The 15,413-nt window shown below is 40.0% G+C and overlaps 1 protein-coding gene across 1 annotated transcript; it reads left to right on the top strand.

The window, feature by feature from the left end:
* Window positions 1–353: 353 nt before the first annotated feature.
* On the top strand, window positions 354–14,085 carry fnta (farnesyltransferase, CAAX box, alpha). The gene is made up of 9 exons (XM_059650995.1): window positions 354–449; window positions 1,745–1,850; window positions 2,974–3,088; window positions 7,307–7,411; window positions 7,506–7,632; window positions 9,843–9,991; window positions 11,509–11,571; window positions 13,053–13,224; window positions 13,531–14,085. Exons 1-9 carry the CDS (start codon window positions 354–356, stop codon window positions 13,681–13,683), a joined length of 1,086 nt encoding a protein of 361 aa, XP_059506978.1. The 3' UTR covers window positions 13,684–14,085.
* Window positions 14,086–15,413: the final 1,328 nt, after the last annotated feature.

The raw sequence follows: 15,413 nt of genomic DNA, 5'->3' as shown, positions 1-15,413 counted from the left end.
AGACAGAGGTGAGGTTCAATAGGAGGGAGGAAGATGGAATTGGGAAGAAGATCTATTTGTGGGGGAGAAAATGGGGCTTGAGGTCAGGCTGAGTTCTTGACGTGAATCAGTTGCGGGGAATGGGGTGTTGGTTCAAGTCCACCCCTGCATGTCACGGGGATCCATGGGCACCCAGGGGTAAGACCATTTTGAAAAAATTAAACACTTGGAAATGTACCTCCTGGCTGTGTTGAAGTTCTGTTCTGAAGCACACAAATTCATCTGATGATTGTGTCATTGATAAGTTTTACTAGTTCTTACTATTTTTGGGTTAAAATGCCAATACCCGAACTGTCTTCTTACAAAAGCAGAAGATGCAGCCATGTCTGAATGGGACTGTTGAACTGCACCATGTGATGTTCAGTGGTCAACACGGAGCAAACCATACCTCATGCGATGAAAAGCTGCCAGTATATTAAAATTGTAGCACTATCAACACAAACTACATTGCTGACTGTCCAAATCAACTAAAGGAAAATTTGTGTTCTAAGTTGATATATGTAATGATTTTCAAATTTGTACTCAGGATATCATAATTACTCAGCAGCAGAGACTAGTCAGGCAATAGACTACCTCAGTGCTGTACAGTTTGTGATAAGGAGCTGTTCTTTCTTTGTTGCTGTTACTGTAAATATGTGTAATTCTTTGTTTTATTCACCGTTAATTACAGGTAAACGTGATTTTCCTTCAGAATTTTAATTAGGTCTTTGGTGATTTCTGGCAAACCTTTATTTGTATTATTCTTCATTACCTAACTGCTTTGCAGTACCATTCTAGCAGTCGTTTGTAAATTCCCTAGTCAATTTTTTCACAATTCATTGCCTGGGAGTGATATTGAATCTGAGGTTGGAAATGTTAAGCAAATTATTTTAAAATGTAAAGAATGCCTTTCATTCCTCTTCCACTCCCTGAATAATTAGTGCAGTTACTGGTTATGTGGGGTGGTATTGTCTAATAAAACAAACTGCCTTAAACTTTTGATTATGATTTGGTTTGATTTGATTTTGTCACGTGTACCAAGGTACAATGAAAAATGTTGTCTTAGGTGCTTTACAAGCAGATTGTACTATACAAGTGCATCAGGGTAACAGAACAGAGTGCAGGATACAATGTTATAGGTGCAGAGAAAGATCTACATTAAAGGGGTCCATTCACAGCAGGGAAGAAGCTGTTCTTGAATCTGTTCATATATGCGTGCAAACTTCTGCCTGACGAAAGAGTTTGGAAGAGAGTATAACAAGAGTGGGAGGGTTTGATTAAATTGGTTGCTTCCCTGATAACATTGGGAAGTATTGATGAAGTCAGTGGATGGGAGACAAGTTTGCATGATGGATTAGGCCATGTACGCAACTCTCTGAAGTTTCTTTCAGTCTTGGGAAGTGCAGTTGCCTTATCAAGCTGTGATGCATCCAGATAGGATGCTTTCTATGGTGCATCAGTAAAAATTTGTCAGAGCATTTATGGACATGTGGAATTTCCTTAGTCCCTTGAGGGAGCCCGGGCGTTGCTGTGCCCTCTTTGTCTGGTATGACACAACAGTAGCCTCACCAGCCTAGGTCAGCTATGCTCAGCGCCCTTGGCTGTAGAAGGGGGAAATAACCAGTTGTTGGTAGCTAGATAGTGACCTGTGGACAACAGGTAAGGGTTTGAGTGAAATGTTCAGCGCCTCGGCTGTCTGTGTATGCTGTGTAGCAAGCTCTAAAAGTGCCTCTCTTTTTGTTTCAGAGATCGGAAGGAATGGGCTGATATTAAGCCGGTTCCACAGGATGATGGCCCCAATCCAGTTGTTCAGATCGCTTATTCTGAGAACTGTAAGTATCAAATTGAGGCTATAGAGTCATAGAGTAATAGAGCATGGAAATAGACCCTTTTGTCCAACTCATTCATGCCAACCAAGTTCCCCAAATTAAATTATTCCCATTTACCTTTGTTTGGCCCACAGCCGTCAAAACTTTTCCCATTTGTGTACCTGTCCAAATGCCTTTTAAATATTGTAACTGTACCCACATTTACCACTTTCTCTGGCAGTTCATTCCACATATGAACTACCCTCTGTGTGAAAAGGTTGCCCCTCAGGTTCCTTTTCAATCTTTCTCCTCTGACATTAAAATTTTACCTTTTAATTTTGAACTCCCCTACCATAAGGAAAAGACCTTTGCTATTCTGTTTTGTGCATGAATTAATTCTGAGCCTGATAGCATCAAAAAGTTTTGTCTCTGTTACTGTGCTGTCAGTGTTATTTATAAATGATGGGTTTGAGTTCTTAAGGAAAAACTGATTGCTAGCACCACCTACCCTAGCCACAACCTAAACCTACCTGCTGCTGATACTCTTGAACATATCATTGGTATCTCCAGCTGAACTCTTTCAGTGTATCCTGGACTGCCCTCCCATTCTACACTTGCCATGAATTCCATAGTATCCATAATTCTGTTGCCTAACTGTCATCAAGTTCCACTCATCTGTTATTCCTGTCCTTTGTGACCAATGTTAGTTCCTGGGCCCAAACGTTGCATTTAAATTCATCTCCCCTTCCTATTACTGTAAAGCTGTGCTTCTCCTCCAATTCTGACATCCACCTCACTATTCATTACGGTGGCCTCCATCACATTAGATTTACATTCCACCTTCCTCGTTTCCGTTAAGACCTTCTGTTAATGATCACCTGTTTGACTAAGCTTCAGTCACCAGTCCTAATATCTACTCTTTGGTTTGTCGTTCATTCGTTCTTCATATCCCTGAAACTTCTGAATCACGTATTCAAACCAGATTTGTGTTATCTAAATTAATTAATTATCTATGAAAGTAAATGTTCCATTTGTCTTAACTCCGCTCAGAATGCCCATTTGAAAAATATCATTTCAAAACGTGTATCTTTTTAAAAATTTCCAGATCTGTGAACTCTAGCTTTCTGAAGTTGTTCTTTTCTTCCAGTTAAAGATGTGTATGATTACTTCAGGGCTGTTCTGAAGCTTGATGAAAGGAGTGAGCGAGCACTCAGTCTGACGACAGATGCAATAGAACTGAATGCTGCAAATTACACAGTATGGTAAGGCAGTTTGAATCGGCAATCAGTTCTCTTTTGTTGGAAAAACTGCAGACAAGGATTACAGTAATCCTTCACTTATAATCATGTGCATTTTTGATTTTATGATTACATTACCAATGAACAACTTTTGTGCATGGTTGATTTCTTTCTGAAGTAGCATTGACATGAAGAAAAGCTCTGGATTAAAATTCCCTCTGTAATTCAGGCTTTTAATCTACTGTAGTTTTGATGTTGAATTATAAACATAAAAGAAATTATTTTGAGTGTAGTGTAAGTGCAATAGGTAATCTCATACAAAAATGACATTCTAAGGCCAGAGAGGATTTTGTTGTGAATTGTGTGCAAATTAGGAATTCGTCCTTTCCAAGTCTCCTGCATACCATTGGTTTGTTTTAACATGGCACATGAGAACAAAAAACAGTAAATGTGGTAACAGGATTGCCTGCCTTCTTGGTTTGGCTCAGTTGGTTTCATGCCCACCTTATGAACAGATGTTGTGGCCATAACAGAGACTTGGGTTTCTCATGGGCAGGAATGGTTGCTGGATGTTCCAGGGTTTAGAACATTTAAAAAGAATAGGGAGGGGGGAAAAAGAGGAGAGGGTGTAGCACTACTAATCAGAGAGGGTATCACAGCTACAGAAGCTTCCATTGTCGAGGAAGATCTGCCTACTGAGTCAGTATGGGTGGAAATTGGGAACAGCAAGGGAGTAGTCACCTTGTTAGGGGTTTACTACAGGCCCCCCCAATAGCAGCAGGGAGATTGAAGAAAGCATAGGTAGGCAGATTTTGGAAAAGTGTGGACGCAGTAGTGTTGTTGTAATGGGTGACTTTAACTTTCCTAATATTGATTGGAACCTCCTTCGAGCCGAAGATTTGAATGGAGCTGTTTTTGTAAGGCGTGTTCAGGAGGGTTTCCTAACGCAGTACGTTGACAGGCCGACGAGGGGAGAGGCCATTCTAGACTTGGTGTTCGTAAACGAGCCGGCGCAGGTATCAGATCTTGTGGTGGGAGAGCATTTTGGTGATAGTGACCATAACTGCCTCACATTCTACATAGCTATGGAGAAGGAGAGGATTAGGCAAAATGGGAGGATATTTAATTGGGGAAGAGGAAACTATGACGTGATTAGACATGAGTTAGGAAGGATGGACTGGGAGCAATTGTTCCATGGTAAGGGAACTATAGACATGTGGAGACTGTTTAAGGAACAGTTGTTGGGAGTGATGAGTAAATATGTCCCTCTGAGACAGGCAAGAAGGGGTAAGATAAAGGAACCTTGGATGATGAGAGCGGTGGAGCTTCTTGTGAAAAGGAAGAAGGTAGCTTACATAAGGTGGAGGAAGCTAGGCTCAAGTTCAGCTAGAGAGGATTACACGCAGGCAAGGAAGGAGCTCAAAAATGGTCCGAGGAGAGCCAGGAGGGGGCACGAGAAAGGCTTGGCAGAACGAATCAGGGAAAACACAAAGGCATTTTATACTTATGTGAGGAATAAGAGAATGGTCAAAGAAAGAGTAGGGCCGATCAGGGATAGCATAGGGAACTTGTGTGTGGAGTCTGAGGAGGTAGGGGAAGCCCTAAATGAGTTTTTTGCTTCTGTCTTTACGAAAGAAACAAACTTTGTAGTGAATGAAACCTTTGAAGAGCAGGTGTGCATGCTGGAATGGATAGAGATAGAGGACGCTGATGTGCTGAAAATTTTGTCAAACATTAAGATTGACAAGTCGCCAGGCCCGGACCAGATTTGTCCTCGGTTGCTTTGGGAAGCGAGAAATGCAATTGCCTCGCCACTTGCGAAGATCTTTGCATCCTCGCTCTCCACTGGAGTCGTACCTGAGGACTGGAGAGAGGCAACTGTAATTCCTCTCTTCAAGAAAGGAAATAGGGAAATCCCCGGCAATTACAGACCAGTAAGTCTCACGTCTGTCGTCTGCAAGGTGTTAGAAAGGATTCTGAGGGATAGGATTTATGACCATCTGGAAGAGCATGGTTTGATCAAATACAGTCAACACGGCTTTGTGAGGGGTAGGTCATGCCTCACAAACCTTATTGAGTTTTTTGAGGATGTGACTAGAAAAGTTGATGAGGGTCGAGCTGTGGATGTGGTGTATATGGACTTCAGTAAGGCATTTGATAAGGTTCCCCATGGTAGGCTCATTCAGAAGGTCAGGAGGAATGGGATACAGGGGAACTTAGCTGCCTGGATACAGAATTGGCTGGCCAACAGAAGACAGCGAGTGGTAGTAGAAGGAAAATATTATGCCTGGAAGTCAGTGGTGAGTGGTGTTCCACAGGGCTCTGTCCTTGGGCCTCTACCGTTTGTAATTTTTATTAATGACTTGGATGAGGGGATTGAAGGATGGGTCAGCAAGTTTGCAGACGACACAAAGGTCGGAGGTGTCGTTGACAGTATAGAGGGCTGTTGTAGGCTGCAGCGGGACATTGACAGGATGCAGAGATGGGCTGAGAGGTGGCAGATGGAGTTCAACCTGGATAAATGCGAGGTGATGCGTTTTGGAAGGTCGAATTTGAAAGTTGAGTACAGGATTAAGGATAGGATTCTTGGCAGTGTGGAGGAACAGAGGGATCTTGGTGTGCAGATACATAGATCCCTTAAAATGGCCACCCAAGTGGACAGGGTTGTTAAGAAAGCACATGGTGTTTTGGCTTTCATTAACAGGGGGATTGAGTTTAAGAGTCGTGAGATCTTGTTGCAGCTCTATAAAACTTTGGTTAGACCGCACTTGGAATACTGCGTCCAGTTCTGGTCGCCCTATTATAGGAAAGATGTGGATGCTTTGGAGAGGGTTCAGAGGAGGTTTACCAGGTTGCTGCCTGGACTGGAGGGCTTATCTTATGAAGAGAGGTTGACTGAGCTCGGTCTCTTTTCATTGGAGAAAAGGAGGAGGAGAGGGGACCTAATTGAGGTATACAAGATAATGAGAGGCATAGGTAGAGTTGATAGCCAGAGACTATTTCCCAGGGCAGAAATGGCTAGCACGAGGGGTCATAGTTTTAAGCTGGTTGGAGGAAAGTATAGAGGGGATGTCAGAGGCGGGTTCTTTACACAGAGAGTTGTGAGAGCATGGAATGTGTTGCCAGCAGCAGTTGTGGAAGCAAGGTCATTGGGGTCATTTAAAAGACTGCTGGTCATGCATATGCTCACAGAAATTTGAGGGTGCATACATGAAGATCAATGGTCGGCACAACATTGTGGGCTGAAGGGCCTGTTCTGTGCTGTACTGTTCTATGTTCTATGTTCTAAAAAGGTAGAATCTAACTCAACTGTAGCATTTGAGTACAATCCAAAGTGACATTTCTCTACAGTGTTGAGAGATCGATGTTTGTTGGAGGTGTTGATCTTGGATAAAGCCTGATCTGTTTGTTCTAGTAGCTCAGGTGGGTGTCAAAGATCTCATGTTACTGTAAAAAGAGAAGGAGTTTCTCTACTGTCCTAATCCAACACGGCTCTCCAGTAATACTGGAACAACAGATTAACAAGTCATTCATGTGACTGTTGTTGGATGTGACTCGGCTGTTAATATCATGACAGTGACTGTACCCCAAAGGTTGTGAAATGCCCTGGAGTGTTCTTCAGTGCTGTGGCAGGATTTTTTTTTTATTCATTCACTGGTTAGGCCAGCATTTATTGCTCACCCCTTATTCCCCACGGGACAGTTAAGAGGCAATCACATTGCTGTGAGTCTGAAATCTCATTTAGGCCAGACCAGGTTAGGATGGCAGTTTCCTTCCCTAAAGGACATTAATGAACCAGATGGGTTTTTCTAACAGTTGAAATTAACTCATGGCCATCGTGAGACTTTTAATTTCAGTTTTTTTTAAAGTGAATTCAAATTATACCATCTGCCATGGCGAGATTCCAACCCTAGTCTCCAGAACATTAACTGGATCTCTGGATTAGCAGTCCAGCGAAATTACCACTAGACCATCAGCTACCCCAGGAACTCCTGTCTGTGGAAGGCTGTGGATCCTGAGACTTCTGGAGCTGTCAAGAATTAAAGATTTTTTTTTAGGTAAGGATATCCAGGGATTTGGAGCAAATGCAGTTAAATGAAGTTTAGTTCCACTTAAGCCTTGATCAGATGAATGGTGAAACAGGCTTGTGGGCTGAATGGCCGCCTCCTGGTCCTGTGTGAATGCAGATTTCTTTCCGTCAAAAACTGACTGCTTATTTGTAATTACCTTTACTCTCCTCAGGCACTTCCGTAGAGTGGTGCTGCAGTCTTTGAACAAGGACCTCAATGAGGAACTAATGTACATCTCTGATATCATTGAGGACCAACCCAAGAACTATCAAGTTTGGTATGTAAAAGCATCGTTGCTCGCCATGTTTATAAAAACACGGGTGATTAATGATGGAACTGGAAAAAGAAAACTTTATTTTCTTACTTTCTAGGTATCACAGACAGAAGATTGTAGAATGGTTAAAAGACCCTTCGCAGGAGCTGGGATTTATTTCTGGAATCCTCAAACAAGATGCAAAAAACTACCATGCCTGGCAGCACAGACAGTGGGTGATTAAGGTCCTCCACTTAATTCTTATTCTCTTTCCATTCTGTTGAAAATTAACCCAGTCAAGAGGTCTTTTTTTTTCTCTATTTTAACAATGTAGATGAGAAAAGGGTAGAGGCAAATTTGGAAAGGTGAGTTGGGATGAGACAGATGGGACATGTAGACACTGGGCTTGAGTTTTAAAATGAACTAGTTGTAGGGAAAGAGTAATCACATAGGATATGTGACAGAGAAGTAGATATTCAACCTTACCAATCCTTCCACTTCTTCAAATCTGCCATCATAACCATCTATATGCTTGTCTCCAAATCCTTGGTCGTCTTCCCCTTAAAATGCATCCATTAATTAGTATTTGCTTCAACTATTCTGTGATAGAGTTTCCCAGTCTCACCATTCTTTAGGTAAGGAAGTTTCTTTTGAATTCTCTGTTGGATTTCTTGGTGATTATCTTATGTTGATGGCCTCCATTTTCCTCTTCCACACACAAGGAATCATTCAGTATCATTTCATAATTTATTTTATAATTTTGTAATTTTAAAAACCTCTTTTAGGTCACCCTCAACTTTTTATCAAGAGGAAACAAGCTTCAGACTTTAAATCCTATGCTGATACCATTTTGTAAATCATCTCTGGATACTGTCTGATAACCTTGCAACTTTTTATACCACATATAGCTTCAGCACAGGCTTAGTACAACTTCTTTACTTTCAATTCTGCTCTTCTAGAAATGAAGTCTATTGCTTGATTTCTTGCTGATCTTTTTAGCAATTGATTTATTTGCTTCCAAGACCTTTGTTGCTCCAACCCATCTTCAGTTGCACTTTCCAAGTAATAAATAGCCACCCTGTTATTCCTGGAAAAAAACCCTAATTAACCGGTGATGGGCCACCGTATTGAAGGCCTTTTGAAATCTAGATAAATTGTGTCCACTGCATTATCAATGTCGACACTGTTTGTTACCTCTTCCAAAAAAATTCAATAAGGTTGGTCAAGTCAAATTTTTCCTTTTGAAATCCACGTTGACTATTTATAATCATAGAACCCCTACAGTGGGTCAACAGGCCCTTCGGCCCAACAAATCCACAATGACACTCAGCGCGCCCCACCCAGACCCATTTCCCTGTAACCCACCTAATCTACACATCCCTGAACACTTTGGGCATTTCAGCAAGGCCAATCCACCTAGCCTGCACATCTTTGGACTGTGGGAGGAAACCAGAGCACATGGAGGAAACCCACGCAGACTCGGGAAGAATGTGCCAACTCCACACAGACGATCACCCAAGGCTGGAATCAAACCTGGGTCCCTGGTGCTGTGAGGCAGCTGTGCTAACCACTGAGCCACTGTGCTGCCCCCTGATATTGTATGTTTGATATTTTAGATTTTCTTCTATGCTGTGCTTGTTTTTCCAAGTACTGATATTAAAATAACTGGTCTATCATTCCCTGTAGATTCCTAGTTTAAGTATAGCAATTACATTCCTGAATTCGACAGATCTCATTGCATGGAAAGAGTGAACTAAACATAGGAGATGATGCATTGATATCAGAATGGGAAGTTCACTGTTTGGACTGTGATGAAGAGAAATTTCTTCATTCACGGGGTGGTAATTCTTCGGAATTCTCTATCTCAGAGGGTTTGAGTGTTCAGTTGTTGATTATATTCAAGAATGAGATTGATAAATTTTTAAGCACTGAGGGATGGGCCATTAAAGATGGGCATGGAAGTAATGTAGTTCAACTGTGATCTTAACGAATGGTGGACGAAGGGGCTGCATGGTGTCTGTGTAATATGGGCATGGGAATAGGATGGTGGTGAAGATTGAAGTGGACGTCATCTTCTGTTTGACTCAATCCTGTTGCATTATTCAGCTCAGCTACTAGAAGATATACATCTTTTGACCATCGTTAGGTTAGTTTATTTTAGATTGTCTCTTTGGTTTATTCATTTTGTGTAGTTTGCTCTCTTTAGTCAGGATGCTAGTAGTATGTGAATGATAGATTAACGACTGAGAAGATTTGTCTTTTTTGTTTGAAGTGCACCCTACAGCTTTTCAATTGTGCTGCTTTTGTTCATATGGTGCATACATTCTTAATATAGATATGGCTCAGTTGTTGTCTATGGGCAAGGGATTGGGTCTGACTGAAAAACCTGCTCACAGCATGGCTCAGGTCCTGCTGTGTACGTTGCTAATTTTTGTTGTCATGCTGCATTTTACAGGAATTCAACCTTTGGAATAATGAGCTAGCATATGTGGATCAGCTGCTGGAGGACGACCTGCGAAACAACTCTGCGTGGAACCAGCGATATTTTGTCATTTCAAATACCACTGGTTTTGATGATCCTACAGTACTTGATCGTGAAGTCGAGTTAGTCTTCAACTTTTTAAATTATCCTCTCTTGTAAATTAATGCTAAAAGTTCTGCTTCCAGTTAAGTTCGTGTTTAATTAGGAGGATTTGAAATTACTAAAGCTTGCTGCTCAAATAGCATGTGGAATACCTGCACAGTGAATCGAAATAATTTCTAATACAAGAGAGCATCCGTAGTTTGTATTTCCTGATGTCAGGAAGTGTTTATTTAGTACAGAAAAGAAAAAGAACTAACTTGGTCTGTACCTAAACAGTTTACAAAGACTGATATTTTTTATATAAGTGTAGTCCCTGTTGTAATTTGCAACCACAGCAACCAGATATCATTAAGCAGGTTCTCAAACACTGCATTGTGGTGGTGACTGGATGACCTGATTTAATAATGCTCACAGGAAAATAAATACTGGTTTAACCAGTGGAAAAACTTCACTGATCTTCACTTGAAAGGGTAAATGGCTCTTCAGTTAAATGTCTCATTTCCCTGTGCTATACCTAAGGGTCAGGCTGAGCTTTAGAAGCAGAGAATTTCTAATGCTCAAGAGTGCTCACTCTGAAGCATGCTGTCACTTGATGAGTAGGCATGAAATTTAGTAGTCTGGATTGATGATCCAACAGGTTGTAGAAGGATATTTTATCAGACTTCTAGTTGTGAACATCGATTATTTTTCAATGCAAAGGACATGGGAACACTCCAAAATAAGCATCCACTGATATAAAACAATCTGGTAGGTAATTAGAGTTCCTTCTCAAGATGATATCACACTCTGGGTTAATTTGAATCAGAGCTAATTAAGTTTCTTGTGTCAGTTAATAGGCAGAATAATTTCCTTTCCCAAAAATTAACTTAAAACGTAAGAGTGTGGTCGAATTATTTTCAAATCACTGCTTTTGAGATGTTTGGGGAAAGAAGTGTTAGACTTATCACATTATTTTCAAATGATCCATCTTCCAGTAGCTGTACTTCATTTTAAATTCCTCAGTAAAGTTCAGTTTCCCCATGTGAACGTTGGGGGTTGAATTAGATATGGCTTTCACTAGAGGGGGTCAAAGGCCTGTTTTAACTGATCTTGGAGTAACCAAGAATGTTGTAGCATGTTTGAGTATAGGAAATATTAACACTGCACAGTTCCTTTGTTTGCACATCACACCAACAGTGTAAATATTTCACACCATAATTATACATTCCAGAAAAAAATCAGATGGGGAGGGGTGGTGATGTTGTGGGGGAGGTGACAATGATGGTTAATTATGTTTCCTGTCCTGTGCAAATGATCATGTTTGAGAAGGTCACTGAAAACAATCCAATTTAAAAAAGAACCTGTGCAATTTCAGCTTGTGATAATACGTATGAATTACTTTGAAAGAAAGTTGAACAAATCATTACCTATGAGTTAGGTCAACAGTATGCATTAGTCTTTGTTACATGTGGTGATGGGCCACTGAACTTTTCCCTGTAAATGAAACCCTTATTTTTGTTGTTCCTGATCTCTAACATTATTGCATACTATATTACAGGTATACCCTGAAGATGATCAAACTGGCTCCTCATAATGAAAGTGCATGGAATTACTTAAAAGGGTAATGTTCAGTTTTTGCAGCATCATACATCGTATTAATTCAGAGCTGAACCTTGGTGTAAATCCATCAGAGAAATCAAAGCTTTGAGCCATTTTGTCTTTGGGTTTGTTAAGGAGAGTGGAAATTGCCTAAAGGTTATTGTTAGTCTAAAAATAGGATCAAAGGCATTGCTGGACGAATTATTAGTTTGATTTGTTTCTTTGATCACCCTGGCAGTCACATGATAGTGATAATGGAGTTTTTTATTCATCACAGCAATAAATTTCCATCAGCCACTGTACAGCAGACCCAGAAGAAAACTCCTCATTTTTTTTTGGGAAGCAGAGGTGCAAAGTCACCTTTTCTTCCCAAGCATGATAAACCTACCACTCCCATATTGAAGATAAAATAATTTTTTTTTGAAGAAAACTGTCTTATATCTAAATGTATCAATATTGTCTATTTCTGCAGTCTCCTCAGGAACATGTTGAATAAACTGACTACTTAATTATTGAAATAATGTTTCCACTAATTAATTTGGATTTACCTCCCTTCTCATCTTCAATCATAGGCTGTAATTTTGTGTTCTATTGATCTGGACAGGGTGATATTGTTCTTATAGTCTGTGTTATCCGGTCCCTTTAATAGTTTATAAACTACTCTCATATCAGTCAACAATTTGAAATTTGTAGCCTAAATTATCATTGATCCGTAATGATACTGCCAGATTATTAATCACTGTCAGTATAAGTGGGTTTTTGCAAAACCAAATCTCCAAGATACTTCCACAGTGTTAAAATTGTACTTGTGTCTGCAGTTGCAGCAGCGTTTTAAGTTTGTGTAAAAGCAGATTTCTATTTTCTGTAGTTTTTTTAAATCTTGATACCTATGTGGTTGTGCATTCATATATACTCACATGCAGGAAATAACGTGGTATAATTCACACATCTAATGAGGGAATTGTATTATGAGAGTATGTTCAGGATATATATTTCTTGAAGTGGCTGTATACTTTGGCAAATAATTTTACATCTTTTATAAACAATGCACTATTATAAATGTAATATGGTGTCACTGCTCAACGTAACTGTTGGGTACTCATGCAAAGAAAGTCATCTGGCATCAGACTTTTAGAATGGCTGCAGCATTGAGCAGGCTGAAGCTAGCTTGGGTTTTGTGGTGAGTAGGCTTTGGAAAGATCATACATGATTGTCATTGTTGGTTAGAGTTGGCTCTTGATTGTTATTGGATGTTTTGATACATCAAGTGGATAGTGTCAAATAGGTTTCCAAGAATTGGCCCCTGAATATTCTTATCACTTTTGACACCTTTTGGAATCGGGCAGTTAGTATAGATTGCTTTTGGTCAGAGAAGCCAATTCTAGTTATGCAGTGAATGTAGTGCAGTTCTGCTTAGTGGCATTTCATTTAACCTGTTCATTTGAAATCAATGGTTTTATCATTTGAAAAATTAATACTTGTTTCTGCCTCTCCTTCCTGCAGAATTCTACAGGACCAGATTCTCTCCAAATATCCCAACCTGCTGGAGCAGATTTTGCAATTGAAGGAACAGTCTAGTTCCCCCTACCTGATTGCTTTCCTAATTGACATATATGAAGATCTCATGGAGAACAATTGTGAAAACAAGGAAGAAATCCTTAACAAAGCACTGGAGGTCAGTTACTTGGTTGTGGGATGGGGTGATAGGACTAAGTTGAGCAACGATGCAGAGCAGGTCCTAATTGATTACAGTGCAGGCATCAGCTTTGCCAAGGAAGTAAGTCTTTCATTAATTAGTTCAGCTTAGTATTGTGTTGACAAAGGAGCCTCCTAGAAACTGCCATGAAATAATTCTGTGTTAAAGGCCCTGCATTAATAAAGGTTATTGAAATGAGTTTGGGAAGTTAAGATTTAATGAATTTGGGGAGGAAATGGATAAAATTTTATTTTTTTTAAATCTTCTGATTCTGATTTCTTTCAGCTGTGTGAGTGTCTTGCTGTAAAAAAGGACACTATCCGGCAGGAGTACTGGAGATACTTTGCAAGATGCCTGAAAGAGAAGTATGGTGTTAAGCAGGAAGATACTGAACCTACGGAAAGTGAAGCACCCCTTCAGGAAGGCTGCAATAACTGAAAACTATTTCTGTAGTTTGTATCTCCTAGTTAAAAGGGCAAAAAGTGGTTGTTTTTTTCACATTCCTCTTTAATTTTCTTAACATCAATCTACACCGCACCCTTGTGCATGTAAATGTGTAAAAACATAACATTTTGTACGTGTATATATATTGAAGCACAAAGCTAAGGAATAAACAGCAACTCTACAACAATGTTATTATCACGTTTTTGCCTTTAATCCACACTTATAAACTAAATACAAAGCAAGAGAACATAATTGTTACTAAATCAGCTTTATTTAGGGGGATATTGGAACTTATTTAAAATTACTTTTTTTAGTTGTCACAACTGCAGTGAAATATTCACAAAGCTACAGTGTTGTACAGATTTTACTGTCCGTCAATAAAATCTTGTGAAGTGATGTGTTTTCTCTCATGTCATTTACATTTAAAAACAATACATGAAACAAAAACAATAAAGAACTGCAGATGCTGGAAAGCAGAAACAGAATCAGAAATTGCTGGAAAAACTCAGCAGATCTGTGCAGAGAAAGCAGAGTTAATGTTTTGCATCCAGTGACGCTTCTTCAGAATCAAAGTCCTTTGGACTGTTCTGAAGGGTCACTGGACCTGATATGTTAACTCTGCTTTCACTCCTCAGATGTTGTCAGACCTGCTGAGTTTTTCCAGTAATTTCTGATTTTGAATGCATGAAGCTATTTGATTTAAATCATTCACTAATTAAAAAGGCAGTATTAATTAGTGACTGCATTGCCGTTTGGGTCAGAAAGTGTTGTGTGAAATTCAAATCATCAAGTACGTTGAAGGCAGAAGCCCTCTGCATAGTGATCACAGTAACTCCAGCTTACATTTATGTAGTATGTTTAGTGATCATCTGACATCCCAAAGCATTTCACAGTGTAGTCATCTTTGTGACATAGGGAAGGTAACAGTCAATTTCCACTCTGCAATGTCCCATAAAAAGCAATAAAATGACCAGACACTTTTTTTGTTTTGTGAATTTTATTGAGGGACAAATGTTGACTGAGTCATTGGGGATAACACTTCTGATAGAGTCATAGAGATGTACAGCACGGAAACAGACCCTTCAGTCCAACTCATCCATGCCAACCAGATATTCTAAATTAATCCAGTCCCATTTGCCAGCATTTGGCCCATATCCCTCTAAACCTTTCCTATTCACGTATCCATCAAAATGCCTTTTAAATGTTGTAATTATACCAGTGCCCATCACTTCCTCTGGCAGTTCATTCCATACTTGCACTACCCTCTGTGTGAAAAAGTTGTCCCTGTTAAATCTTGCTCCTCTTACCTTAAACTTATACCCTCTGGGTTTGGACTCCCCACCCTGAGTAAAAGGCTATTTACACTATCCATGCCCTGTCATGATTTTATAAATATCCATAACGTCATCCCTCAGCCTCTGATGCGCCACTGAAAATTGCCCCAGCCTATTCAGCCTCTCCCTAGAGGTCCAACCCTGGCAACATCCTTGTAAAGATTTTCTGAACCCTAATGGAATCTTCTGTCTACCCAGGCAGACAGATGGAGCCTCTGTTTAATGTATCTTCTGAGAGGCAGCACCTCCAAAAGCACAGTACTCACTCAGTACTGCAATGAGTGTTGGCCCTATGTTTTGTGTTGATGGAGCTCCTGAATTTAACAGTATTGCTGCATCTTCAAAAGGCAGGCAGAGTTTTACTGACCTATACATACATGCAACATGTAG

Source organism: Stegostoma tigrinum, chromosome 1 (genome assembly GCF_030684315.1).
Source record: "Stegostoma tigrinum isolate sSteTig4 chromosome 1, sSteTig4.hap1, whole genome shotgun sequence".
NCBI classification, from domain to species: Eukaryota; Metazoa; Chordata; class Chondrichthyes; order Orectolobiformes; family Stegostomatidae; genus Stegostoma; species Stegostoma tigrinum.
Note: the sequence above shows the minus strand (reverse complement) of the source record. Positions and strands in the feature narration are given on the sequence as shown.